At 48.0% G+C, this 25,549-nt stretch overlaps 1 protein-coding gene across 2 annotated transcripts in view; it reads right to left on the bottom strand.

The window, feature by feature from the left end:
* The window catches only part of itga3b (integrin, alpha 3b), a 272,129-nt gene that overhangs the window by 125,770 nt on the left and 120,810 nt on the right, over positions 1 to 25,549 (bottom strand). For both annotated transcript variants that reach the window (XR_011937490.1, XM_072487143.1), the window contains exons 2-4: positions 22,744 to 22,871; positions 15,192 to 15,271; positions 11,651 to 11,909 (exon numbers count right to left, since the gene is read on the bottom strand). Coding sequence is in view for 1 of the 2 variants with exons in the window: in XM_072487143.1 (XP_072343244.1) it covers positions 11,651 to 11,909; positions 15,192 to 15,271; positions 22,744 to 22,871 (467 nt within the window). In the remaining variant the exon portion in view is untranslated. The remainder of the gene's footprint in view (positions 1 to 11,650; positions 11,910 to 15,191; positions 15,272 to 22,743; positions 22,872 to 25,549) is intronic.

Genomic DNA, 25,549 nt, shown 5'->3' with positions numbered 1-25,549 from the left:
CTTCGTCTGTGTTATTTTTGCTTCATCTGAAAACCTAAATGAACAGGTCAAAGGCGGAGAGGGCCCTATTTCTTAACTTGTATCTTTCTTGTTTGGATGTTCCAGAAGTGCCGTCTCCAGGACTTCCGGATTTCCATTTAATTCCCTTTATTTTTCTCATCCTTGACGTACATCATACGATTAAGGCCTGTTAAGCCTCCTCCTCCTATCGTTGAACCCCCTGAGTGAGACTCGAAGAATCTCAAACTCCTCTTTTGCTAACTCAGTGATCCAAGCGGGTTGAAACTTTCCCTGATACATGTCGGATATTGCTACTGCATTTACTTTAATTCCTTTAATTTTGATTACGACCGGGTTTTTATGAAAGTAATTTTCAACCATGACATTTTCACTTTATCATCTGTCCTATCGATGCTGCTAACAGGTTTCAATTGCCTGCCATCCCGCTCCACTGATTACATAATACTAGTAAGTGCAGTTATCCCCTGCCACTCACAACCAAACATTCCTTTTCCCTTGTCCGAGCGGTTTGGGGATATGATCGATCCCGTGGCATGGCATCATTGCAGTGATACAGTCTCTAAACACTGTTAGGCTAATTTTACGTCCCCGGGTCTCCCAACACCTCTTAAACTATGTACTCCCTCACTAATTGGTACAAGTTTGTCACTTCTGCACAATCCTGCACATCCTTTCCCAATCACTCCATCATCAGCTTGGTTTTCTCTGCAGTAATTACAATTTATCATTATCACACCATCCCATGGTCAAAATCTATCATGTGGTCACAAACTTCGATCATCAGTGTTGCCTGATGTTTCACAAAACAATCATGCCAACTGTCCCTGGGAGCCGAAGCATTTCCCCATTTCTGTTGTTCTAAATGCAATGTCAACTCACCTGAATACTCTTTATCTGCCATTCTCCTAGGTTTCATATGATTACTCCCTGTCCAAACTACTGGGCTGCAGAATGCGCCACATCATTGACACGATGTTTCATTATGTTCACAATGAATCATTTTAAACTGAGGTCCATTAATAACAGCCCGTGGCCTATCATCCCATATTCTCAATTCCTTACTGATTATGTTTCTTCGTTTGCTGCTGATAGGTTGCCTATGGATTATAATAATCCCTCTGTTACTATTTAGTTGGGTCGGATGTTTTAGTTCTGATATAATTCCTTTGCTCCAGATGCCACTGATTCTCTAATTCAACTTCCCCCGTGCTGCTATCAGCTTTGATTAAAAAGTACAAATTACTTTTGCTGCTCCTCGGATAAAGAGGGCCTGCATACTCTAGTGACCATTCTTCCATCGGTGTCTCAGTTTTTTTCTATGCTACTCCCTGTTTCTTTACTCCCTGTTTCTCCACCATTTTCTTTCCTGAATTTGTTTTTTAATGGATGCCCATCTGGCTTGTTCCTCATCCTCCTTAACTTTACTACCATCCATATATACCACCCAAGCATTTACCAACTCTGTTCTGCTAACTGATTTATCACGTTTGTGTCCCTTTTTAATGTTATGACTAAACATTAAGGCAGGGTTTAAAAGAATCGTTTCCTATCTTTCCCATCGAGCTGTATTCGCACCTTGCTGGCAACCCGGTCTCTGTCAATTCTAAAAATTCAGTTGTGACATAAATTTCGTTCCCAGCTGATAAATTTTCAATCTGTGCTATCCTTTTTGTTAAGGCTGCCAGACATTTTACGATGTCCAAAAACTTTTGTTCAGCCCTTGACCAATTTCCTGTCAATGTTTGATAGGTATCTGATTATTATGATTAACAAGCACCATACCATATCCATTTACGTACAGATCAAATGATCAGATTTAATGCTCAAATTGTCCTCTTCATGTCTCTCCTCTAATGGCCCGGATGTTGCTACAGCTGTTTTAAACTGGTCCAAACTCCTCTATGCTTCACTGGTCCACCTAAAATCCCCTTTCAAAGTTTCATAAATGGGTCTAGCATAAAGACTAAAGTCTTCCACTACTGGTCTCAAATACCCCAAAATTCCCATGATTTGCTGAACCCCGTTTCGTGAAACGGGCGCTGTGATTCTCTCTCACCCCAACACTGGCTTCCCTACCTGCCTTTGACACTGAATACCCGAGATAGTCGACTTTGCTCCTGCCAATCTGGCATTTCTTTAACTCTATCTTAAATCCTGCTTCATTAAGTGTTTTAATAATTTTGGTCACTCTTTCAACATGATCATCATCTCCAATTAACACATCATCAATATATACTAAAACCAAATCATCTTTAATCAGCTCCCTTACTATTGCCTGAAAGTGGTTTGGGGAATTAAGATATCCTTGTGGCAATTTACAGTATACATAATGTTTAGTGCCAAAGGTAAATGCTGTCTTTTCCCTGCTGTCTGCGTCTAACGGAACACTCCCGAATCCGTTGGCTAAATCTATACTAGTTAAATAAGTTTTGCCTGCCACCTTCTCCAATGTAGTTTGTGGATTTATTAAATACTGTTTATCCTTCTCTTTTTTTCTTTTTGTGACCTTATTTAATGCTTTGTAGTTCGTTACCATTCTAAATGTACCAGCAGCCTTGCTAACTACCTGAAGTGGGCTATTCGTCGATGCATATGTGACTTCTTGAATGATTCCGTGCTTTTCTAACTCTTTGATCATTATCTCCAGCTCGCATTTGGCACCTCGGGTCAAGGGATATTGCTTTTACAGCCTGTATCGGTCTCCCTGGATTGTGTGCTGGAATTGTGTGCTGATTAACCCTGTGTCAGTCTGTCTATTGCTAGGTTTGCTTTCCTTATTTCCTTTACGTTATCAATTGGTTTTAATATCTTAATTTTTTATTTCTGCATCTATTTTTATTAATCTTTCCTTGCCATCAGATTCTCATTTCCTGATACTGCAAGTAATACTCCTAATCTAAACTCCGGTCCCATATCTTTATTCTCTAAAGCTCCGTCTGCAATGTAGTTAACATTCTAAACTTCATTTCTTCTGCTCGTGACTTTCTTTCAACTCAGCGGGCACTAGGACCCAGTGGAGCTGTGCCATATCACTTCCACCGACTACCTCCTAATGCTGGTCTCATTGGTCCCCGTGTTTCTTACTGCCACAATGCCCCTCTTACGGTTTGGGGTTTGGGCATCTCTAAAATGGCCTTCTTCCTTTCTACTGGGATCTTCCTTTCCCCCTGTGTAATCTTAAAATAAAGTTAAAAATTCATAATCTTTGCGATAAGAAAAATCCCCGAATCTTAAATTTGATGTGTAGTGTGAGTTTACAGAGAAAATACTGAAATCTCTACAAATTTTGGAGCACAGAACAAAACTTTTTTAAATGTAGGTACATCATGGCTGCCTCTAAAAAGGACCCCATGCACCATGCCCACACTGAATGCCTGGTCTTCGCATTTCAATTTTAAATTCCTTTGTTCTCTTCCCCTCTTTTTTTTGAGCAGCCAGACTATGCCGCGTTCAATTAATCATTTACAAATCCCAATTTATATGTTTTGATTTTGGTTTTTGTTTACTTCCCGAGACTTCTGTTCTAAATAACTTCCACAATGTTAATCATTCTTACTGATTTTCTAAAGAACTTTCAAATACTTACCCCATTTTAAATCTCACTTTAACTGCCGTGTATACCTCCTAACTGATGTGCAACTTCGTTTTGCAAAACACAACATTTAAAAATCTAGGTACACTAGAGGGAGTTCGCAACTTCTTATTAAACACACACACTCATTCATCCACCGAGACCTCCACTCAACCCAAAGGAATTCAAATCATTACAATCCTGAAATTTCCTAATCATTTCCAAGTCTTTGGTTCCCCCTAGTGGCCATACATCTCCCAACTTTTTCACTCAAAAGACATATCTCCCCCTTACAAAATCCAACTTTAGTCAATTCCAATTGTATGGCATTGAATTGTCTCCAGAACAATCCCTCAGTGGTCTTAACTGAATTGTCTGTGACATTCCCTCAACCCGTTAAATAGCTTAACCGAATTAAAGTGTAATTCAATACAACCAATTTTAATTTTCAACCCATATGCACGGAATTGAATTATCGTTCGATATTCCCTCAATTCCTGTTACCTGAACCGTACCTACATCAACTGAAATTAAGTTTTCTAATCCGCCAGACTGACCTTTGATTTCGTTGAACGATCTTACCCGACCATAGGCGAGTGACCAAACCCACTTTGGACCATGAGGTAGGGGAAAACCGACATGGTCCTTTATAATCTACTCACACCATGGGCCCATTTCCCCTCTCTGTGTCCAAGGTTGGTTTAATTCTGATTTCGCGGATAGTCGGGAATTCGTTCGAGAAATCCCACCGCTGCCACCAAATGATGAAATTGAGTTATTTCTGTCCAGTCTGGCCTCAATCAAAAGGCTGAGTTCGGATTTGTAGATATTATTTTATTTTATTTCAAATAGCTTGCAAGCCAGACTCACTCTGGTAACAGCAGGACCAACACTGTTCCTGAGATCCCCAGAGCAAGTGAACAAAGGCAGCACCGCATCTGATTTCATACTATGGATTCCGGCTTTCGGTTTTACATACCCATGACCAAATAAGGTAACGGTGACAAATTCAAGATTCTTATAGGTCCTTTTCCCATATTCCTTGACCTGGCCATGTAACCTGACCTCCACAACCACTGATCCTGATAGGCCCATTACACCTTCCTCCCCTTGGCCCTCTTTCTTCAAGCATCCTTTGCAGTATCTTTTGTGCAAAGAACCGGTCCTAATAGCTACCCATCCCCCTCTCGCCATGCTTTACCCAATCTCCCTGTTCACTCCCTGCAACCCGAATTAATGTCTATAATGCATTATTCTAACTGGTCATCCCAGTCTAATGCTCTTTTCTTTAGTTCAATTCCTCAGATAAAATTACATCCTCGTCCTCTTCCAAAATGAGAGGAACAGAATGAATGGAATGAAAACCTGAGGCTGGACTTCCGGGTGCGGCGATGACCAGCTGAGTCGCACGTTTTGGCAGCTCCCTGTGAAACGGACTTTTGGGCTCTTGATAGGAGCCCCAACGGCAATTTTGACGGCTAAAAACACTGTGCGGTAAACCAGAAGGGAATCCCCCCTGGATACGGATGGAAAAAGGAGGAGAGAGTGGCCAGATTGCAGTGGATCCTTTAGAACAGCGGCAAGGAAGGCAAGCAAAAACCAAGATGGCGTCGGAAGGTGGCAGTTTAACATGGGGCCCTGAACAACAAGAGTTCTTGAAATGCTGTGTGGAAGAGATCAAAAAGGAAATGAAGAAAGAGCTGTTGGCCCCGATACTACAGGCGATCGAAGGGCTAAAGGAGGAACAAAAGACCCAGGAGCGGGAGCTTCGGGTCGTGAAGGCAAAGGCAGCCGAGAATGAGGACGATATACAGGGCCTGGTGGTGAAGACGGAGACGCAGGAGGCACATCAGAAACGATGTGTGGAAAGGTTGGAGGCACTGGAAAACAACGCAAGGAGGAACAACCTGAGGATTCTTGGTCTTCCCGAAGGTGTGGAGGGAGCGGACGTCGGGGCATATGTGAGCACGATGCTGCACTCGTTAATGGGAGCGGAGGCCCCGGCGGGTCCGTTGGAGGTGGAGGGAGCATACCGAGTGATGGCGCGAGGACCGAGAGCAGGAGAAATTCCCAGAGCCATAGTGGTGAGATTCCTCCGTTTTAAGGATAGAGAAATGGTCCTTAGATGGGCGAAGAAAACTCGGAGCAGTAAATGGGAGAACGCGGTGATCCGCGTTTATCAAGACTGGAGTGCGGAGGTGGCGAGAAGGAGGGCGAGCTTTAATCGGGCCAAGGCGGTGCTTCATAAAAAGAAGATAACATTTGGAATGCTGCAACCGGCAAGACTGTGGGTCACATATCGAGGGAGGCACCACTACTTTGAGACGGCGGATGAAGCGTGGACTTTTATTGTGGAAGAAAAACTGGAATGAGCGGGTTATTAAAAAGAACGTTCGAACAAAGTGGTGGGGCGAATGTGGGGGGCAAAGAGGGGTTTTATGTACTAATCCTGCGATGTGGTAACTTTTCTCTCTCCCACAGGTGGTGATGGGGGGAGGAGGGGAGGTGGAGGAGATGGGGCGTTGGCCATTGGGGGCGGGGCCAAGGGAGAAGCGCGGGCTTGGTTCCCGCGCTATGATAATCATGGCGGGAATAGAGAAACAGGAAGGAGGGGGCGCCGCACGGTGCGAGCCGAGGTCACAGGGGGAAGCCGAGGTCAGCCAGAGTTTGCTGACTTCTGGGAGCAACATGGGGGGAGTAATTACGCTAGCGGGGGATCTAGCGGGGGGGGTGGGAGGGGGGAATTACTGGGTTGCTGCTGCTGGGGAGAGGGGGGAGCTGGTATGGGAGAGGATGGGCGGGGGGGCACCGCCTGGGGGAGATACAGCTGCGTGGGAACCGGGTGAGGAGCTGGAAAAAGGTGATGGCTAATCGACAAGGGGGGGGGGTAGGAAGCCCCCCAACTCGGCTGATCACGTGGAACGTGAGAGGGCTGAACGGGCCGATAAAGAGGGCACGGGTACTCGCACACCTTAAGAAACTTAAGGCAGATGTGGTTATGTTACAGGAAACGCACCTGAAACTGATAGACCAGGTTAGGCTACGCAAAGGATGGGTGGGGCAGGTGTTCCATTCGGGGCTAGATGCGAAAAACAGGGGGGTGGCTATATTAGTGGGGAAGCGGGTAATGTTCGAGGCAAAGACTATAGTGGCGGATAACGGGGGCAGATACGTGATGGTGAGTGGCAAACTACAGGGGGAGACGGTGGTTTTGGTAAACGTATATGCCCCGAACTGGGATGCTGCCAATTTTATGAGGCGGATGCTAGGACGCATTCCGGACCTAGGGATGGGAAAGCTGATAATGGGGGGAGATTTTAATACGGTGTTGGAACCAGGGCTGGATAGGTCGAAGTCCAGGACTGGAAGGAGGCCGGCAGCAGCCAAGGTACTTAAAGATTTTATGGAGCAGATGGGAGGTGTAGACCCGTGGAGATTTAGCAGACCTAGCAGTAAGGAGTTCTCGTTTTTCTCCTATGTCCATAAAGTCTATTCGCGAATAGACTTTTTTGTGCTGGGTAGGGCATTGATCCCGAAGGTGAGGGGAACGGAGTATACGGCTATAGCCATTTCGGATCACGCTCCACACTGGGTGGACTTGGAGATAGGGGAGGAAACAGGAGGGCGCCCACCCTGGAGAATGGACATGGGACTAATGGCAGATGAGGGTGTGTGTCTAAGGGTGAGGGGGTGCATTGAAAAGTACTTGGAACTCAATGATAATGGGGAGGTCCAGGTGGGAGTGGTCTGGGAGGCGTTGAAGGCGGTGGTTAGAGGGGAGCTGATATCAATAAGGGCACATAAAGGGAAGCAGGAGAGTAAGGAACGGGAGCGGTTGCTGCAAGAACGTTTGAGGGTGGACAGACAATATGCGGAAGCACCGGAGGAGGGACTGTACAGGGAAAGGCAAAGGCTACATGTAGAATTTGACTTGCTGACTACAGGCACTGCAGAGGCACAATGGAGGAAGGCACAGGGTGTACAGTACGAATATGGGGAGAAGGCGAGCAGGTTGCTGGCACACCAATTGAGGAAAAGGGGAGCAGCGAGGGAAATAGGGGGAGTGAGGGATGAGGAAGGAGAGATGGAGCGGGGAGCGGAGAGAGTGAATGGAGTGTTCAAGACATTTTATAAAAAATTATATGAAGCTCAACCCCCGGATGGGAGGGAGAGAATGATGGGCTTCTTGGATCGGCTGGAATTTCCCAAGGTGGAAGAGCAGGAAAGGGTGGGACTGGGAGCACAGATCGAGGTAGAAGAAGTGGTGAAAGGAATTAGGAGCATGCAGGCGGGAAAGGCCCCGGGACCGGATGGATTCCCAGTCGAATTCTATAGAAAATATGTGGACTTGCTCGCCCCGGTACTGACGAGGACCTTTAATGAGGCAAAGGAAAGGGGACAACTGCCCCCGACTATGTCTGAAGCAACGATATCGCTTCTCTTAAAGAAGGAAAAGGACCCGCTACAATGCGGGTCCTATAGACCTATTTCCCTCCTAAATGTAGATGCCAAGGTCCTGGCCAAGGTAATGGCAATGAGAATAGAGGAATGTGTCCCGGGGGTGGTCCACGAGGACCAAACTGGGTTTGTGAAGGGGAGACAGCTGAACACGAATATACGGAGGTTGTTAGGGGTAATGATGATGGCCCCACCAGAGGGAGAAACGGAGATAGTAGTGGCGATGGATGCCGAGAAAGCATTTGATAGAGTGGAGTGGGATTATTTGTGGGAGGTGTTGAGGAGATTTGGTTTTGGAGAGGGGTATGTTAGATGGGTGCAGCTGTTGTATAGGGCCCCAGTGGCGAGCGTGGTCACGAATGGACGGGGATCTGCATATTTTCGGCTCCATAGAGGGACAAGGCAGGGATGCCCTCTGTCACCATTATTGTTTGCACTGGCGATTGAGCCCCTGGCGATAGCGTTGAGGGGTTCCAAGAAGTGGAGGGGAGTACTTAGGGGAGGAGAAGAGCACCGGGTATCTTTGTATGCGGACGATTTGCTACTATACGTGGCGGACCCGGCGGAGGGGATGCCAGAAATAATGCGGATACTTGGGGAGTTTGGGGATTTTTCAGGGTATAAATTGAACATGGGGAAGAGTGAGTTGTTTGTGGTGCATCCAGGGGAGCAGAGTAGAGAAATAGAGGACCTACCGTTGAGGAAGGTAACAAGGGACTTTCGTTACCTGGGGATCCAGATAGCTAAGAATTGGGGCACATTGCATAGGTTAAATTTAACGCGGTTGGTGGAACAGATGGAGGAGGATTTCAAGAGATGGGATATGGTATCCCTGTCAATGGCAGGGAGGGTGCAGGCGGTTAAGATGGTGGTCCTCCCGAGATTCCTCTTTGTGTTTCAGTGCCTCCCGGTGGTGATCACGAAGGCTTTTTTTAAAAGGATTGAAAAGAGCATCATGGGTTTTGTGAGGGCCGGGAAGACCCCGAGAGTGAGGAAGGGATTCTTACAGCGTAGCAGGGATAGGGGGGGGCTGGCACTACCGAGCCTAAGTGAGTATTATTGGGCCGCTAATATTTCAATGGTGAGTAAGTGGATGGGAGAGGAGGAGGGAGCGGCGTGGAAGAGATTAGAGAGGGCGTCCTGTAGGCGGACTAGCCTACAGGCTATGGTGACAGCCCCATTGCCGTTCTCACCGAGGAACTTCACCACAAGCCCGGTGGTGGTGGCTACACTGAAGATTTGGGGACAGTGGAGACGGCATAGGGGAAAGACTGGAGCCTTGGGGGAGTCCCCGATAAGAAACAACCATAGGTTTGCCCCGGGGGGAATGGATGGGGGATATGGAATGTGGCAAAGAGCAGGAATAACGCAACTGAAAGATCTGTTTGTGGATGGGAAGTTCGCGAGTCTGGGAGTGCTGACCGAGAAATATGGGTTGCCCCAAGGGAATGCATTCAGGTATATGCAACTGAGGGCTTTTGCGAGGCAACAGGTTAGGGAATTCCCGCAGCTCCCGACACAAGAGGTGCAGGACAGAGTGATCTCAAAGACATGGGTGGGGGATGGTAAGGTGTCAGATATATATAGGGAAATGAGGGACGAAGGGGAGACTTTGGTAGATGAACTAAAAGGGAAATGGGAAGAAGAGCTGGGGGAGGAGATCGAGGAGGGGCTGTGGGCAGATGCCCTAAGCAGGGTAAACTCGTCGTCCTCGTGTGCCAGGCTAAGCCTGATTCAGTTTAAGGTATTACACAGGGCACATATGACTGGAGCACGGCTCAGTAAATTTTTTGGGGTGGAGGATAGGTGTGCGAGGTGCTCGAGAAGCCCAGCGAATCATACCCATATGTTTTGGTCATGCCCGGCACTACAGGGGTTTTGGATGGGGGTGACAAAGGTGCTTTCAAAAGTAGTAGGAGTCCGGGTCGAACCAAGCTGGGGGTTGGCTATATTTGGGGTTGCACAAGAGCCGGGAGTGCAGGAGGCGAGAGAGGCCGATGTTTTGGCCTTTGCGTCCCTAGTAGCCCGGCGCAGGATATTGCTAATGTGGAAAGAAGCCAAGCCCCCGGGGGTGGAGACCTGGATAAATGACATGGCGGGGTTTATAAAGCTAGAGCGGATTAAGTTCGTCCTAAGGGGGTCGGCTCAAGGGTTCACCAGGCGGTGGCAACCGTTCGTCGAATACCTCGCAGAAAGATAGACGGAATGGGAAAAAGAAGGCAGCAGCAGCAGCCCAGGATCGGGGGGGGGAGGGGTGGGGGGGAGGGGGGGGAACCAGAAGGACTCTCAGGGTTGTTAATATATACTGTATAGTATGTATAGGTCGTTGCTACAGATAATTATATATTGGACTGTTAAATTATATTTTTGGAGAGTGTTACTTGTGACAAGGCAGTTGCCAATTAGGGCTAGTTTTCATTTTTGTTATTTATTATTTATTCATTTTTTGTTTATAAAATAGGTCATTGTTATTTGTGTTGTTATAATATTGTGTAAAGGATGCACAATGTACTGTGTTGGTTGACCAAAAATTTTCAATAAAATATTTAATAAAAAAAAAAGAAAACCTGAGGCTGATGTGGGGGAGTAGCAATGTTGTTGGACTAGCGAGGCTCAGGATAATGCTTCTGGGTCACAGGATCAAATCTCACCATGGCAGCTGGTGGAATTGGATTTCAATTAACAAATCTGAAATTAAGAGCTAGTCTCATGAAACCATTGTTGATTGTTATAAAAACCCATCTGGTTCACTAATAGCCTTTAGGGAAGGAAAGAAATCTGGTGTTCTTGCCTGGTCTGGCCTACATGTGACTTCAGACCCACACCACCGTGGCTGCCTCTGAAATGGCCGAGCAAGCCACTCAGTTAAAGGGTATTTAAGGATGAGCAACAAATGCGATCCTTGCCAATGACACCCGTATCCCATGAAGGAACAAAAAACTCAAAATGAAAACCTGCATTTCTTTAGGATTCCATTACCAAGACCATGGGATCGACCCTTTCAGGACCTGTAATCTTTCTGATCTTAATCGGCGCTTCTGGGCAGGCGAGAAGGACAATCATCAGAAGCCCTAGAGGTTCTTTAAATATGCACGTGGCCTTTCATTTATGTGATCGAGTCTGACTGTAATTTTACCGGCGGCCTGTATGGGATAGTCATTGTGGTTCCCCTCCAAGCCAGCAAAATGGCAAGAGAAGCCGGAAGAAACCCAAGGAAGGTAAATGGTTTCCCTTTATTATTACGGAAAAAATAAACTTTTCTTACAGGGCTAAGAGGAGCAACAATGCTCATAAGCTGCATTCCTGCCCAGGCAGAGTGGTTAGCTGGTCACCTGAAAATGAAAAATGAAAATCGCTTATTGTCACAAGTAGGCGTCAATGAAGTTACTGTGAAAAGCCCCTAGTCATCTCATTCCGGCGCCTGCTCGTGGAGGCTGGTACGGGAATTGAACCGTGCTGCTGGCCTGCCTTGGTCTGCTTTCAAAGCCAGCGATTTAGCCCTGTGCTAAACAGCCCCTACCCAGCACCTGACCAGTCCGCCACCCTCAAGACATTGATATGAATGAAAGCTGTGGAGATTTTCTTTTTCTCATGCCAGACCTTGCCAGTTCCATCCGCCCGGTGCTCCATAATATGCATAGTGGCTGGGGTGTGTGAATCCTGCAGCCATGCCCTGCTGGCACATAAGCAGCCCTTGGTGGTCGTCCCCTATGTTTTCACAGAACTGCACTGGAGAATTGTCCCAGTCGTCATCCGGATTGATGGCCAGGTTGTCACTTATGACGAAACAGCGACCCACCAAAATTCTCTTCTCATCCTGTAGGCTAAGTTGTCTCTTCTCATATCGGTGCGCACATACCTGCCGGGGAAATAAATGGGCCACATTTAACCAGATTTACTCGCAGCAAAAAATCTTTTGTAGCTATTTCCTTTTGAAGTAAGCAACTTTGCTAAATTTAATCAAAAACAATGATTACATTGCGCATGTCACCCGTGGCTCGTCTCTTGAGTCACAAGGTTCTGGGTTCAAGTCCTACGCCGGGGCCTGGGCACAAAAAGCCAAGGCTGGCACTCCAGTGCAGTACTGAGGGCATGCTGCATGGTCAGATGTGCCATCTTTCGGATGAGACATTAAACCAAGGCCTTACCTGCTTGATCTAATGATGATCCACAAAAATCAGGGGGGCTATCCCTGGTATCTTGGCTGATATTTATACCTCACAGTAAAATCACAAAAATAGATTATCTGTTATTATCACATTTCTGTTTGTGGGAGTTCTGCCATGTTTCCTACACTACAGCACGGGCTACACTTCAAAGGTGCTGTATTGGCTGACTGAGTCTGGTGGTGGTTAAAAACACTATCCACATGTAAATTGCGGAAGAAAATGCGTTATCTTTAACTTTATCTCAGCAAATGGCCACTTACATGGCCGTGTAACATGTGAAATTAGCAGTGGCACATCCTGGAAATAGTCAATTAGCTAACCAATCCTCTCTCCCCACAGGGGTAACAGAGAATGGTTATACCTTACAGAGTTCGCAAAGACTAAACCTTCAAACAGGCAGCTCAAGTCAGGTGATGAGACTCGTGGCCAACATTCTACATAATACATGAGGGCATTATTTGCAACTTGAATTTCTGTTACAATCACGGTAAAGAACAGCCTTACGTGGGGAATGAACGGTTTATGGATATCTAGTACTAGCATGCTGTCCAAGGGAGGGATGAGCAAGCTGCAGGGTGAAGCTCCTCCTAATCTAACCCAGCTGAGCTTTTCAACAGAGATTTCCAACACTAACCTTCCTACAGACTCTCTCAAACTTCCTACCACTTTCATTTACAGTAATTGCTGGCCTGATGCTCATTTTGTGGCATGCCATATGGGCAGCGAAGTGGGTTAAGATTGCCTGAACATAGCACTTCCCAACATTTTCCTTTATGTACATAGAACATACAGTGCAGAAGGAGGCCATTCGGCCCATCGAGCCTGAACCGACCCACTTAAGCCCTCACTTCAACCCTATCCCCTTAACCCAATAACCCCTCCTAACCTTTTTGGACACTAAGTGTCGTGAGAATGTCGCTTTAAGAAATGGTTAGCTGCTCATGTTACTACAGTGTGTGGACGGAGCTGATCTCTGGTTCGGCTTTTTAGTTTCACTTTGAGAAAAGCTTGGGTGTGTCCCTGTCTTTTTGGTTTCGTTTTTCTGTGTGTTGCAGCTGAAGTCAGCCAAAGCAGATGTACTGTTGAGCTCTCTGCCATGAAGGACTATTTCTTGATCATTTGGTGAATTCAGAAATTTAAATGGTTTCAGTATTGAATGCAAACCCTGATGTGCTTCTGTTTAAAGGTTGTTAAGCCTTTTGGATGTTAAAAGGACAGCTTAAAGGATTACTTAATGTTGTATTCTTTGGGGGTTATCTTTGAATTAATGGTTGCTAAGATATTCACTGTTTGTTTAAAAAGGTTAACTTGAGTTCATAGAATAAATATTGTTTTGTTTTAAAAAATACTTTTCCATTTCTGCTGTACAACACCTCTAGAGTGGGCCGTGTGCTCCCCCTACCACAATCTATTAAAAGTTGTGGGTCAGGTGAACTCCATGATACACTTTGGGGTTCTCTAAACCCTGGCCCATAACACTAAGGGCAATTTAGCATGGCCAATCCACCTAACCTGCACGTCTTTGGACTGTGGGAGGAAACCGGAGCACCCGGAGGTATGGTCTATGTAGACCATAGATCGTCAACAAAAGCTTTTGTGAACCACAATGTACGCAAGCGATTCAAAACCTTATTTTTTTACACTTAGATATCAATGTGTATTAAAAATGCAGTTATTTCTTGGGCAGCACGGTGGCGCCGTGGGTAGCACTGCTGTCTCACGACGCCGAGGTCCCAGGTTCAATCCCTGCTCTGGATCACTGTCCGTGTGGAGTTTGCACATTCTCCCCGTGTTTGCGTGGGTTTCACCCCCACAACCCAAAGATGTGCAGGGTAGGTGGATTGGCCAGGCTAAATTGCCCCTTAATTGGAAAAAATGAATTGGGTATACTAAATTTTTAAAAAAATACAGCCTTTTCTCATATATTTTATGATGCACACTCAAAAATACATTGCGGTGATGTCACACAAGGATGTTTGTGAAGCAAATTACATTGCGAATAATAATGTAACATTGATTATGATAGATAAGAAGTACATGTAATTGTATTATTTTTTTCCACGGGCCACTAACAGTACTTTCGCGGGCCATATGTTGGGAACCTTTGCCTTAACAAGTGAGGACTCTTGCAGTCAACATTGCAAGGCAATTTCATCCCATCATTCTTGGATGGATTGTTTTTTGGAGCAGGCAAGGAGCTGGATTTAGAGCCCACCCTGATTACCGGCTTGGGTCACTGTGCGGAATCTGCACGTTCTCCCCGTGTCTGCGTGGGTTGCCTCCGGGTGCTCCAGTTTCCTCCCACAGTCCAAAGATGTGTGGGTTGGGTGGATTGGTCATGCTAAATTGCCCCATAGTGTCCAAAAAAGCTAGGTGGGGTTGCTGGGTTATGGGCATAGGGTGGAGGTGTGGGCTTAGGTAGGGTGCTCCTTCAGGGGCCGATGTAGACTCGATGGGCCAAATCGCCTCCTTCTGCACTTTAAATTCTTTGATACCCTCTTTATAAATGCACTGGCTGCAATTGTCCAAAATGACATATTATTCGCAGCAATGCCTTTTTGTGTCATTTGCCATTGCTGGCCAAGATTGGACAACAGACGTGACCCCAGAAATCTTGATAGTGCTGACAATAAATACCTAGTTGCTTCTTTATTTCTTAACAGGTGGCAAAATCCTGGGGCTCCCTCCCTAACAGCACTGTGGGTGTACCTACACCCCAGGGACAGCAGCGGTTCAAGACCACCAGCTTCTCAAGAGCAATTAGGGGTGGGCAATAAATGCTGGCCTAGCAAGCGACGCCGACATCCCGTAAGTGAATCAAAAATATACAGTCCCAAGATGGTAAAATCAGAATCCGGGACACAGCACAGGGAAAGACAGTGCCATAAATCAACAGTTCATTATTCAGCCTCAAGCACATTTATGCTCCCAGCAGATTACCGTGTATGAAAAGCAAATCAAATTGGCCTTACCAGCACCTTCCCACCAGGCCCTTGGCTTGCCACTGTGACTCCAAGCCACTGGTCTTCCTTACACTCAGTGCTTAGTTCAGCTACGGAAAAAATTACATGGTGAAAATGATAGAATAGCTCATGAAGTGAATAAAAAAGGTAATTCAGACACCACTGCAAGACACACTTCGGATGCCCAGATAAGTGCAATGCCAAATTACAAGCCTCAACCGGCCCAAATGCATTCTTTGTAAATAAATGATCAAAATGTTTATTTGGAGGGGGCGGGACAGTGGCTAGCACTACTGTCTCACGGCGCCGAGGACCCGGGTTCGATCGCTGACCTCGGGTCACTGTCTGTGTGGAGTTTGCACATTCTCCCCATGTCTGTGTGGGTCTCACCCCCACAACCCAAAGATGTGCAGGGTAGGTGGATTGGCCACGCTAAATTGCCCCTTAATTGGAAATATGTTGTTTTTTTAAACACAAAGAAAAATGTTTATTTGGTACAAAAGTGTGACATACAATTTAGTTCTGATTCCACTGTGGAAACTCATGTTCGACAAATGGCCCCTGGATACCATTCTCACGACCCACTATTGCTAATAGAGGGTCAACTCCACTCAAAAGCTGACTTGAATCTGCCTCTCCATCTATTTAAGATTTCCCATCAAGAATAGACCGAAACCAACAATGTTTTATTTTTGCCCACATAAGCTGGTTCAACACTCCGATTATGTGACTTTCTTCTTGGAATCACAGATGTAACTGAGTTTGTCTTGAGAGGCACAACAAATTCTTGGAAAAGGATTAGTCGAGGGATGTACTTCCCTCGGATCTTTTAACTCATAATTTTCACTGCCACAGCAATACGAGGATTTTAAAAAATGTCTTATTAGGAATGGAATCTTATTTTAAGATTGTCTACTTTCTAAATGGCAAGAGGTTACGTACAGTGGATATCCAAAGAGACTTGGAGGTTCAGGTTCACAGATCCTTAAAATGCCACGAACAAGTGCAGAAAATAATCAAAAAGGCTAATGGAATGCTGGCCTTTATGTCTAGAGGATTGAAGTACAAAGACACATAAGTTATGCTGCAGCTATACAAACCCTGGTTGGACCCCACTCGGGGTACTGTGAGCAGCTCTGGGCACTACACCTTAGCAAGGGTACATTGGCCTTGGAGGGAGTGCCACGCAGGTTTACAAAAATGATACCTGCATTACAGGGGTTAAATTGCATGGAGAGATTACATAAATTAGGCCTATTTCTGCTAGAATTTTGATGGCCATAGGGTCAACTGATCGTAGTATTCAAGATATTAACAGGGAAAGACAGGGTAGATAAAGATAAACTATTTCCACTGTTTGGAGATTTGAAAACCAGGAGGCATAGTCTAAAAAATTAGGGCCAGACCATTCAGGAGAGATGTTGGGAAGCACTTCTTCACGCAAAAGGTGGTCGAGGTTTGGAAAACTCTCCCACAAATAGCAGTTGAAGCTAGATCAGTTGTTAATTTTATATCTGAGATAGATAGATTTTTGTTGAGCAAAGATTTTAAGAGATATGGGCCAAAGGCAGATAGATGGAGTTAGCACACAGATTAGCCATGATCTCATTAAATGGCGGGAAAGGTTTGAGGGGATGAATAGCCTACTCCTGTTCCTATGTTCCTCCATCTGGTTGATACAATTAACCATCTTTATTTCCTCATGGCTAAGTTGGGCTTTCTTTTACGTAGTGAGTGGTAATGACCTGGTACACACTGCCCACAAGGGTGGAGGATGCTGAAACAATCAATGACCTCAAAAGAAAACTAGATCTGTTTCGACTTCTGGTGGCGATCGCGAACAGAGCGGCCGCAGCAAAGAGGCTCCCGCAGATCCACAAAATCGCGTCCTTTTTTCAGGGTGTTTCCCGGTGGGTTTTTAAAAAAAAAATTAAAGTCCCGCGATATCGGCCCTGTCTCCCTCGCCCTGCCCAGGCGCCAAAGCTCCATTCCACGGAGCTGAAGAGGAAAAAAAAAAGGAGAGACTAGTCCCAGTGTGCTGCACGTGGAGGAGGAGTGGGGGTCGCAACAAAAAACTGCCTTGAAGTCGGAGCACGGAGAGGATAAGACAAAAACAAAATAATAATTTTTTTATTCAACCTTTTTTTTGCTCCTCTCTTGAAAATTTTAAAAACTTTTTTTAAAAAACTTCCTAAAATAAAAACTCCTTTTTATATTTAAAAAAAAATTTTTTTAAAAGGAGAAAAAACCCTTGGGGTTTCTATTTCGAATTTCTTTTTCGCACCAAAACCCAGGAAAAAAAGATAAAGGCACATAACAGAAATATGCCTGCAAATAATAATAAATCGGGGGGACGGCGAGATGTAAGGAGCAGCAGCGAAGGCGAAGGAAAAAAGCAGGAGCTGCGGCCGCGCAGGCAGACGACCCAACGGGGCGAGGCGGAGGTTCAGGCGAACCAGGAAGCGGAAAAGCTGGCGAGCCGAGCAGCGGAGCCTAAGGGAAAGTGGAGGACCATGAAAATTGGTCCAGACAGCAGAATGTTAAAATAATGGGTCTGCCAGAGGGAATGGAGGGCAGAGACCCAACAGCTTCGTCACCCAAATGCTGGGCAAGCTAGTGGGAAGGGAGAAGTTTCCAAACCCCCCAGAAATACAGGTCCTCAGAAATACAGGTTCCAAACCCCCCAGAAGTACAGGTCCTCCGACCCAGGCCCAAAGACGGGGAGCAGCCCAGAGCGACTATCGTGAAGCTGCACAGGTTCCAAGACAGGGAAAAAAATCCTAAAGTGGGTCCGGCAGACAAAATCGAGCACGTGGGAAGGGAAGATCCTAAAGGTGTTCCAGGACATTGGGGCGGACCTGGCCAAAAGAAGGGCTGAATTCAACAGGGCCAAATCAGCACTCTACAAAAGTAATGTGCAATTTGGGATGTTATTCCCTGCCAAACTCTGGGTAACATTTGAGGGGAAGGAGCTGTTTTTTAATACCCCAGCGGCAGCGGAGGAATTCGTTAGAGCACACACACTGGGGGATAGACAGCCGCAACGGCCATCAGGAAAGCGACGGGGATGGAAAAGAAAGGAAGAATTGGAACAAAGAGCAGCGGGCAGACCGCAAACAGAGATAATAAGATCACAAACTGTACTCACGTGTTTGTTGTACTGCGCGGGACTGTGCTGACTCGTTCCCAGGCTCGCTCCATCTCTCAATGCAGTGCGGGGGGGAGCGGAGCAAGGTGAACGAGGGTGAGAAAGCCGGGCAGGAGGGCGCGACAAGGGCTAGCACAGGACCAGAGCAGGGCAAGTACTGGGAGGGGAGCCACCGTGCTAGTGAGGAGGGCTCAGGGGAGAGGAAGCGCCTGGCATAAAGAGAAGGGGGGACAGGGCAGAAGGGGAGGGAAGAACACAGGGGGGGACAGAGGAACAGGGACTATGGGGGGGTGGAGAGGAGTCGGGGGGAGAGCACAGAACAAAAGAGAAGCAAAGAGAAGGGTGAGGTAGATAAGCAGCACGAACACAGGTCTCGGCAGGCACGGAGCAGGGCGAGGAACCAAGATGGGAGGGCTTCAGGGCTTCAGGGAGACCCTGGAGTGCAGGGGCACAACCACGTGGCGTACACATAGCTGGCGGCCATGTTGGGTGCCCCCTGGACAAAAGGACACCCCGGAGCCCGACCTCATGGTGAGAGCGGTGACCGCGGCCATTTTGTACGGCCCCCTAACGAAGGGAAACCCCGGAGTGCAGGGGCGCGTCCACCAGGTAAGTATGGGTGACCCCGCAGGACCGGGGGTCGAAAACCCCCCACCAGGAGTGTTACCTGGAATGTAAGGGGACTCAACGGCCCAGTGAAAAGATCCATTGTCTTCACCCACCTAAGAAGCCTAAAAGCAGACATAATCTACCTACAGGAGACGCATCTGAGAGAGAAGGACCGACTGCTGGTAAGGAAGGGCTGGGCGGGACAGATATACCACTCATGCTACGGGACGAGGGCTAGGGGGGAAGCAATATTAATTAGCAAGAGGACGAGGTTTACGGAAACCAAGACAGTTACGGACCCAGGGGGACGGTACGTCATGGTCAGCGGTGTCCTGGAAGGGGCACCGGTCGTACTGGTAAATGTGTACGCTCCCAACTGGGATGACACAGAATTCATAAAGAAGACCATGGCAGAAATCCCTGACCTTGACACACACCGACTGATCATGGGGGGCGACTTCAACTGTGTACAGGACCCACTGACCGACCGATCAAACCCCAGAGCAGGGAAAAAGACTGGCATGGCTAGGGAACTAGGAGCATTTATGGAGCAGATGGGGGCGGTGGACCCATGGAGGTTCCTGCACCCGGGAGAGAAGGAATGTTCATACTTCTCACAAGTACACAAGGTATCGACTTCTTTGCAGTGGGGAAATTGGTGCTTCCAGGGATCACGGGAATGGAGTACTCCGCGATTGTTATCTTGACCACGTTCCATACTACATGGATGTGAGGTTGGAAACAGACTGTGCCCAGCGCCCACGTGGAGGCTGGACACGGACCTCCTGGCCGACAAGGCCTTCTGTCAGAAAACATCGCGGGCCACAGGCGACTAGGTTAGTAACAACCAAAACGGGGAGGTCTCACCCTCCACGTTCTGGGAGGCATTGAAGGCCGTGATTAGAGGAAAGATCATAGCCTACAAGGCAGGCAGAGATAGGGAAGAGAGGGTGACCAGGCAACAACTGGTGGATTCCATCCTGTCAACAGAAAATGCTCCGAGGCCCCGACTGTAGAGCTGCTGGCGGAGAGAAAAATGCTGCAAATGGACTTTAACCTGCTATCCACTGGGAAAGCAGTGTACCAACTCCGCCAGACACGGGGGACCTTCTACGAACACGGAGACAAGGCTGGCCACCTATTGTCTCACCAGCTGAGAAAGCAGGCAGCCACAAGGGAAATAGCGCAGGTAAAGGATAGCAGAGGCAGACTGGTAACAGAGCCAAAGGAGGTCAATCGGGCATTTGAGACCTTCTACCGGGGACTGTACGCCTCTGTGACCCCCAATGGGGGCGCGGGGATGAAACTGTTCCTAGACGGACTGGAATTACCAGTTGTGGGAGAAGACAGACGGGCGGAGCTGGAAGCACCAATAGACCTGAGAGAAATCATGGAGAGCATCAGCTCCATGCAGGCGGGGAAGGCACCGGGGCCCGACAGGTTCCGGGCGGACTTCTACCAAAAATTTTAACCAGTCCTGGTCCCACACCTAAGGGACATGTCCGCGGACTCAGTGGCAGGGGGCACCCTGCCCCCAACGCTAGTGCAGGCCACAATTTCACTGATACCCAAAAAAGAGAAAGACTTGACGGAATGCGGATCATACAGACCCATTTCACTGCTGAACGTGGATGCGAAAATACTCGCAAAGGTCCTGGCCAAAAGGCTGGAGGGCGGTATACCAGAGGTGGTCGCAGAGGACCAAACCGGCTTTGTCAAGGGTAGGCAGCTCACAGCGAACATCAGGCGGCTGCTGAACATAATAATGACCCCCTCTGGGGAGAGAACACCAGAGGTGATCGTCTCCCTGGACGCAGAAAAGGCCTTTGACAGAGTCGAATGGAAATACCTCCGAGGTACTGGAACGGTTTGGGCTAGGAGCGGGGTTCGCCGCCTGGGTGAGGCTCTTGTACAATGCTCCCAAAGCGAGCGTCCGAACTAACACCACCAGCTCTAAATACTTCCAGCTACAGAGAGGAACAAGACAGGGCTACCCCCTGTCCCCACTCTTGTTCGTGTGAGCGATCGAACCCCTGGCGATAGCCCTGCGGGACGCGAAAAGCTGGAAGGGAATCCGGAGAGGAGACAGAGAGCACAGAGTCTCACTCTATGCAGATGACCTGCTCCTCTATGCCTCGAAGCCAGAGGAGGGACTGAAGGCAATACTGCAAATACTGAAAGAGTTTGGAACCTTCTCAGGCTACAAACTTAACCTGGGCAAAAGTGAGGCATTCCCAGTGAACCCAAACGTGGGAGGGAGAGAGCTGGAGGGGCTCCTGTTCAAAACAGCCCAGAACAAATTCCGCTACTTGGGGATCCAGATAGCCAGAGACTGGACACAGATCCACAAGTGGAACCTGACCAGCCTGGTGGAGGAAGTAAGAAGAGACCTTCAAAGGTGGGGCTCACTCCCAGTCTCTCTGGCGGGGAGAGTGCAGACGATCAAGATGAACGTACTGCCAAGGTTCCTCTTCCTGTTTAGATCCATTCCGATCTTCATCCCCAAGGCCTTTTTCCAAAACGTAGACAGTCTAATCATGGCGTTTGTGTGTGGGGGGGTAAAAACCCGAGAATTCCCAAACAGACACTGCAAAGAAGGAAAATCAATGGGGGATTGGCCTTACCAAACCTACAATACTACCACTGGGCAGCAACGGCAGAAAGAGTGAGGGGATGGGTACAAGAACCCGACAAAGATTGGGTACAAGTGGAGGAGGCATCCTGTAAAGGAACGACCCTCCGGGCCCTGGCCACAGCAGCACTTCCATCCTCCTCAACAAGATACACAACGAGCCCAGTGATAGCGGCCACGCTGAGAACGTGGACCCAGCTGAGACAACACTTCGGGATAGCCAAAACGTCCCCCATGGCTCCCTTATGCGGCAATCACAGATTCCCCCCAGCCATGCTGGATACCACATTCAAAAGATGGAGGCGGGACGGGGGCATATTGACAGTTGGGGACTCCTATGTAGGGCACAAACTGGTGACATTAGACGAACTGACGAGGAAGTGGAAGCTAGCAAAAGGTCAGGAAATGAGACACCTCCAAATAAAACACTTCCTCCGCAAAGAGACAGTGGGGTACCCCGGGGCCCCAGAAAGCACACTACTAGAGGACCTGATAGGCACAAGCAACGAGAAGGGGGGCTATGTGGGAAAATATACGGACAGCTACTGGACAGAACCCGGACTCCACTGGACGAGACCAGACAAATATGGGAGGACGAACTGGGGAGAGGTATGATGGGGACTCTGGAGCGAAGCACTGAGCAGGGTGAACTCCACCTCCTCCTGTGCAAGGCTAAGCCTAATGCAGTTCAAAGTGGTGCACAGAGCGCACCTGACCAGAACCCGAATGAGCAGGTTCTTCCCGGAGGTGGAGGACAAATGTGAGCGGTGCCAGAGGAGCCCGGCCAACCACACCCACATGTTTTGGGCTTGCCCCAAGCTTGCTGGGTTCTGGACAGCCTTCTCCAAGGCAATGTCCGAGGTTGTGGGGGTGAGGGTGAAGTCATGCCCAATAGTGGCAATCTTCGGGGTATTGGAGCAGCCGGAGTTACACATGGGGAAGGGGGCCAACGCCCTCGCTTTCGCGTCCCCAATCGCACGCCGGAGATTCCTGCTCGGCTGGGTCAGTTAAACAAATGGCAAACTAAACCTCTCTGTATAATGAAAGAAATTAGCGCGGGCGAGATAAATGTGATGTGTATATATACAACTGTTTTTAAATATAGGAAATGCCAATAAAAAGATTTAAAAGAAACGAGATGGGAATTGCAGAAAAACACAGTCTTGGCTTACTTGGTTTCTCAAAGTTGGCACGTTTACAGTCATTGCGCTTTATTGATACAGGACAGTAGAATAAGGCTCCAGTGCGGTTTGCCTTTTGATCCTTGAGACCTGATGCCTGAGGAGCTCCCACCAGCAACCTGGGAGAAAGAAAATGGAGAATAAAATTGAGATATGAGCATTTGACTGTTGTGCTATCATTTGGGCCTGAACTTCCTCGGAGTGACAATCAGCAGTGAGATTCAGGCAGTCTACACATCACCAAGGCCGAGCGTCGAAGTGCAGCTGAGATGTAGGGACGGAGGACACGCTTGCTGTTTGACAGCACTAGCTGCCGTAAACTGAGGTTGGCACTGCCGGGGGCGGGCCCTCTGGAGAGCCCCATTTGGGGGGGGGGGGGGGAGGTCACCCTTATGTGTGACAGGAGTGTGTGTGGGCAGAGGGAGGTGAGCCCTGACACTTGCGAGCAGGGAGGGGAGGGGGTGGGGAGAGCCCTAGTGCCTGCAGTGGAGGAGCAGGGAAGAGGGGGGAGAACGGGGAAGAGGGTGCAGTGAGGTGAGCCCCAATACATATGAAGAGAGGAGCAAGGGGGCTTTCCACAGTAACTTCATACTTGTGACAATAAAAGGTTATTATTAATATGATTATGACTGATGCGAGTGTTATGGTTGGGGCCGTGGGTGGGCGGCATTGGTGCTGTGGGAGCGTGAGTGCCCTCATGCTTGGGGGTGGGGAGGGTCCCCAGGTCCATATGGGGCAGGGGGCCTCTAATTTAAGTTGAAGATTGGGACGCCCTTGATCTCGGCATTCCTGGCCTTGTCGGCACCTTTAGGAACTGCCCGTCCAGCTGACAGTGTGAATCTCGCTTCCCCTTTTAAATTGCAGAGTGTTGTTCAATGCGGCGAGAAAGGTCGCTGTGAAGCCTGCGAGTTGGTTTTCTTGCCTGAGCCATTACTCTGTGGATTTTGGGGTCGATTCACCTGATTATATTTGATAGTAAGTCTTAGGGCGCAATCTAACCAAATGTCCCGTGGCAAGCACATTAAGCCAGGCCCGGTGCTTGCAGCGCCGAGAAATACCACGCTACCTATCGAGACTGTTTCAATTTGGGGCCTCAGCAGGGAATAGGCTGCATTCGTCCCATTTCCTGCACTGAGAGCTCCGCTCGCCAGAACTCCTCAGTGCAGGTGCAGATCGGGATACCAAAATGGTGCCCCGATCTCCCGGCACCCGATGCAACCCGCGAACACCACCAAAGCCCCAACTCACCTATAAGGGGGTCGTTGCCCAATCCCCGCCATGGGAGAAATGCCAGCCTGGCACCTTGGCACTGCCCCTGTCAGCTGGCAATGCCACCTGAGCACCTTGGCGGTGCCAGGATGCCACCCAGGCAGCCAGGGTACCAGGCTGGCAGTGTCAGTGTGCCAAGATGGAAATGTCAAGGTGCCTGGGTGACACCAGTAGTGCCAGGGGGCACGCTGCCCAGCGGGCAACCAATTAGGGGCATCCGATCACCGTGGAAATCTCCAGAAGTGCCATTCCGTCTGATCCCCGTTTGCGGGGATCGGTACAGAATGGCACTCGCCCAAGGTCTACAAGGTGAAGGGGTTAGATCCCAACAGCTCGAGTGGATCAGGGGAGGGCATATTAGAGTGAGGTGAGCTGTCTTACTCTTAATAAGCAGACTTGCAAAATTGTGATCCCGTCCACAATGAGCGGGATTCAGATTGTGACATCTCGCAAGATTGCATTAGATTTCGCGAAGCGTGGTGAGCCAGGTAGATTCCAAAAGAGGGATCTCCTGGCATCTCCCGGCCGTGCCACCTTTTGGGCGCAACAAGGCCGGTAGACTGCACCCTATATTTATCTTCTCTTATAACGTTCAGGTCTATATGTTTTGGAATATACTCACTTTTGTAAAGAGGCTGTTCGATAAAAAGCATTTCTAATACACACTAATTTGAATGTTGCTCATTTTTGCCACTTTTGGGCTTCCAGGTCACCAGCTGCAGTTTATTGCCCAGAAAATCTCAAAGACAGTGTCCCATTAGAGTAATGAAAATGTATTGTATTTCTTCTACCAAACATATATGCGACTACAAGGCCAACCAATGCCAAAGCTGCATAAATACAGAGCACTCTGACATCTGAAATTGAAAGGATGTCATTAACATGTATTGCAACACACTACACTAGGCCAGCATTAGCACGAGAGATTGTGAAAAGTACTCAAGGTTAGCCATTAACAAAGAGCATTGTGCTCAAAGGTAATGAAAATTCTCAAGTACGAACAATTTCCTTAGGCACAATCACTTCTTTCTGATTTACGGGATGGTGAAGGGGTAAGGGGGTGGAAATGATGAATGAAAAAGGCAGCAAGCAACTGATAGTCTATCAAATTGTCCAAGACAGCCTGTATTCCCCATCCTATCACTCCCCAAAAATAAAAAGTAAAGAAAATAGAAAGTAAAGGAACAGGCCATCACTGAAAATTGCCTGGAAATGTATGAAAGGAGGAATATAGGAGCTGATTTTCCAGCCCTGATATCCCCCGGCTCAAATCCCGCTATGGCCGGAAACTCTCGCAAGTGGGCCATAATGGGATTTGTGACGGGGAGATCTTAGAATGCGTTCTTCCCCGCTAACACCATCAACATCATCAGGTTCACGCCCAGCGAAGGGGTGAACTTGGTACCATAAATTTTAATATCCAAAATCGGTTTAACAGCAAAGCGTGCAGGAATGCCAGAAATTCCCACCCGCTGGCATGATGTAACCCCAGTGGGGATCACTACTGGTAACCAAAAATGGACCAGGG

The sequence above is a fragment of the Scyliorhinus torazame genome, chromosome 21 (genome assembly GCF_047496885.1).
Source record: "Scyliorhinus torazame isolate Kashiwa2021f chromosome 21, sScyTor2.1, whole genome shotgun sequence".
NCBI classification, from domain to species: domain Eukaryota; kingdom Metazoa; phylum Chordata; class Chondrichthyes; order Carcharhiniformes; family Scyliorhinidae; genus Scyliorhinus; species Scyliorhinus torazame.
Note: the sequence above shows the minus strand (reverse complement) of the source record. Positions and strands in the feature narration are given on the sequence as shown.